Source organism: Notothenia coriiceps, unplaced genomic scaffold (genome assembly GCF_000735185.1).
Source record: "Notothenia coriiceps isolate Sejong01 unplaced genomic scaffold, NC01 NC01_scaffold00031310, whole genome shotgun sequence".
In the NCBI taxonomy this organism is placed as follows: Eukaryota; Metazoa; Chordata; class Actinopteri; order Perciformes; family Nototheniidae; genus Notothenia; species Notothenia coriiceps.
Genome location: NW_011364011.1, coordinates 493 through 3,558, shown reverse-complemented (window position 1 = coordinate 3,558; position 3,066 = coordinate 493). Strand labels below are relative to the sequence as shown.

Below are 3,066 nucleotides of genomic sequence, written 5' to 3'. Positions count from 1 at the left end.
CTAAGTAATCATCTTGAAATATGACATGAATAATTGTAATATATACACACATCTTATTGTGAGGTTGATTTCCAGTGTTGGGCAAGTTACTTTTAAAAAGTAACTAGTAATAGTTATAGTTACTGCTCTCCAAAAAGTAACTAGTTACTTTATTAGTTACTAAATTATAAAAGTAACTAGTAACAATTTACTTTACTTTAAAAATAATAACAATAAAAATAGTTTTTGTGTTGTTTTTTGCTGACTAGTTCTCTGAAGGCAACAGACTCGACCGTTGCGATGAGCAGCATGTCCTCAACAACATACCTGGCAATCTATTTAGTTGACTCTGGGTCACATGTGGCGATTTGAAAGAATTGTTTTTTGGCTGCTTAGATGGTGTTGCTCCATCTGGGTCACTGCCGGTTGATGAGACGGTGGGGTCTTTGGCGACTAGTTTTATAGCCCCATGTTATGTACATTAGTTAGGTGCTTCAGGAGATTGGCATTGGTGTTATTCGATGTGGACAACGCTTTCTGTCCTGCACACAGTTTACATTTGACCGTAATATGTTTTGCGTCCTTTATCCCCACAAATTGAAAATAGTGGTTGTATCTCCAAGTTGTAAATGCGCTGCTGCTCTCGCTGATACTTGCATCTGCCATTGTGTGTGTGTGTGCTGGTGGTGAGTGTTGCTGTGTGTGTGTGTGTGTTAGCATTAGCAAGTGTTCGTGTGTGTGTATTTTCCCCATAAGGCAAGACCCGCCCAACTCTGTCTCTGATTGGCTTACAGTACCCTGAAATGTTACCCTGCATTAACCAATCATCACTCCTCTCTGGTTACTTTCACTTTTCCATGGTGCTGTGAGAGGACATCGCTGTATTCGCCTGTAAGTTACATCCGCAGGGAGATTCGGTTCAGTTCCATCACATAATGTAACGCAGTAACGCACCCATTTAAATCACAGTAACTATAACGGCGTTACTTAATGGGAATAGGTAACTAGTAACGCTATTAGTTACCGCAAAAAGTAGTTGCGTTACAGTAACGCGTTAGTCCCAACACTGCCCAAATCACACAAGAACACAATCACTTTCCTCTGCTGCCACCAAGCCATGGAGATAACAAAAAAACACAAATCTGCCTTCTCTTCTTTACCATGTCATTTTGAATTAAAAAAACAAAAGGTCAACAGCAGAGTTCCCCATTAACCTTGTGAGGCCCCCACATAGACATATTTTATTTCCTTGACTATTTTATTGCCCTTATGACTGCCTCCAGCAGAGTGTAGGGCAGCCTGCCGGTCAGCAGCTAAACTGCTGTGATGAGCCTGGCCCTTTAGGACTGTGTGTGTGAGCAGACAGGGAACTTGGCCCTGGTGCCTGTAGCAATTTGGAATTGGATGATGTACAGGTCAGAGTCCTTCTACAGGTCTGCTGGGGCCCTCTTCCTTGGCCAGCCCGCTCTTTTTAGATGTAAAAGTGGTCAAACCAGAGAGCCTATCACACTCTGGTTCTTTTAAGTAATCTTTGTTTGAGTGGAGTGGAGGTAGAAGCCCGACAAATTAAAGAAAAATCTATCCAAGGTTTTCCTTGGTTGTTTTTTTGTGTGTGAGGTGATTAACTAAAATCAAGTCTTCAGCTCACTCTAACATGAAATCTCTTTCTGCTTCTACCAGAATAAAGTGGTGACTGTTGACGATGTAAAGGTCAAGCTACAGGTCAGTTATATATCAGCTCTAGTGAAATGTGCTTTCACATTCGGATCCTCCTTCTAAAGCACAGGCAAGTTTCCTCTTGAGTCAGCCAAGTGGAACCAGGCCAAACTGTCAGTTTCTTTCTTTATTTCAGATTTGGGACACCGCAGGACAGGAGAGGTTCAGAAGTGTGACACTTGCATATTACAGAGATGCTCACGGTAAGGCAGATACAAAACCATAACCTACATGTGATTGTCAGATCTACTTTACTCATGTTACTGTGACCTGCAGAATATAACCACGTGTCATTCATCCTGCTCCAAAGCTCTTCTCCTGCTCTACGACATCAGCAGCAGAACCTCCTTTGACAACATAAGGGTGCGTGTGTGTGTGTGTGTGTGTGTGTGTGTGTGTGTGTGTGTGTGTGTGTGTGTGTGTGTGTGTGTGTGTGTGTGTGCGCGTGCGTGCGTGTGTTAACTTACTTTCCAAGTTTTTTGTTTTTTTTCCAAGTTTTCTGTTTTGTTGGACTGTGTGTCTATTCATGTGTGTGTGTCTTTCTTTTTTCAGGCGTGGCTAACAGAGATCCATGAGTATGCACAAAGTGATGTAGTCATCATGTTGCTGGGCAACAAGGTAAGAAGGACTTGTTTGAGAGGCTCAGCAACGAAAAAGTCTTGAGAAAATAGAAATGGATGTGATCTGTTGTGAAACCTGACTGAATGCTGTGGCTTTTTATTAAAGTTTATATCCAAAACATTTCTCTGTACAACAGCAGACTGTTAGTAAGCTTTGGGAACTAAGGAACACATTTCAGCTAAAGACACAGATCTTTTCAGCTAAACACACAGATCTTTCTCAGGATTTGGTGAAAATCTGATTAGAATCAATCAGTGGTGTAAAGTAACTAAGTACTGTACCTAAGTAAACATTTGAGAGACTTTACTTGAGTATTTTAAATTGTTGTTACTTTTTACTTCTGCCCCACTACAATTCAGAGGTCAATTGTGTACTTTTTCTCCTACATTTACTTAAATCAGACTTTATTTCCACCTGGAGTAAATTCATAAGCTACCCTGCAGTATACAAAGTCATTCAAACTATTTGCACCTTTACCAGCTTTGATTCACATATGAAAGCATCCATGTTAAACTAATAAAGTATGCACAGTCATTGTTCTTCTCTCATCCATTTATTCAGGGTCATTGAACCAGCATGGCAGTACTCAGTGCTGCCTAATCAACAACAAGACGCGCTTGCTTATGACGTCACAATGGGACATACCATTAAACATGGAGTAACGGACCGTCCACACTATAGCTTCAAAAAAAGCCTGGAGCTGGGCGTGTCTGAAGCTTGGGGATTTTATTCGAGCACCGCGACCAACAA

General features: G+C 41.2%; 1 protein-coding gene across 1 annotated transcript; it reads left to right on the top strand.

The window, feature by feature from the left end:
- Positions 1 to 1,659: 1,659 nt before the first annotated feature.
- Positions 1,660 to 2,571, top strand: LOC104959901 (ras-related protein Rab-37-like; the record flags this gene model as incomplete). Its single annotated transcript, XM_010787816.1, has 4 exons — positions 1,660 to 1,701; positions 1,832 to 1,898; positions 2,006 to 2,058; positions 2,248 to 2,571. Coding segments are annotated over 4 exons (273 nt in total), but the record flags the coding sequence as incomplete, so codon positions are not given.
- Positions 2,572 to 3,066: the final 495 nt, after the last annotated feature.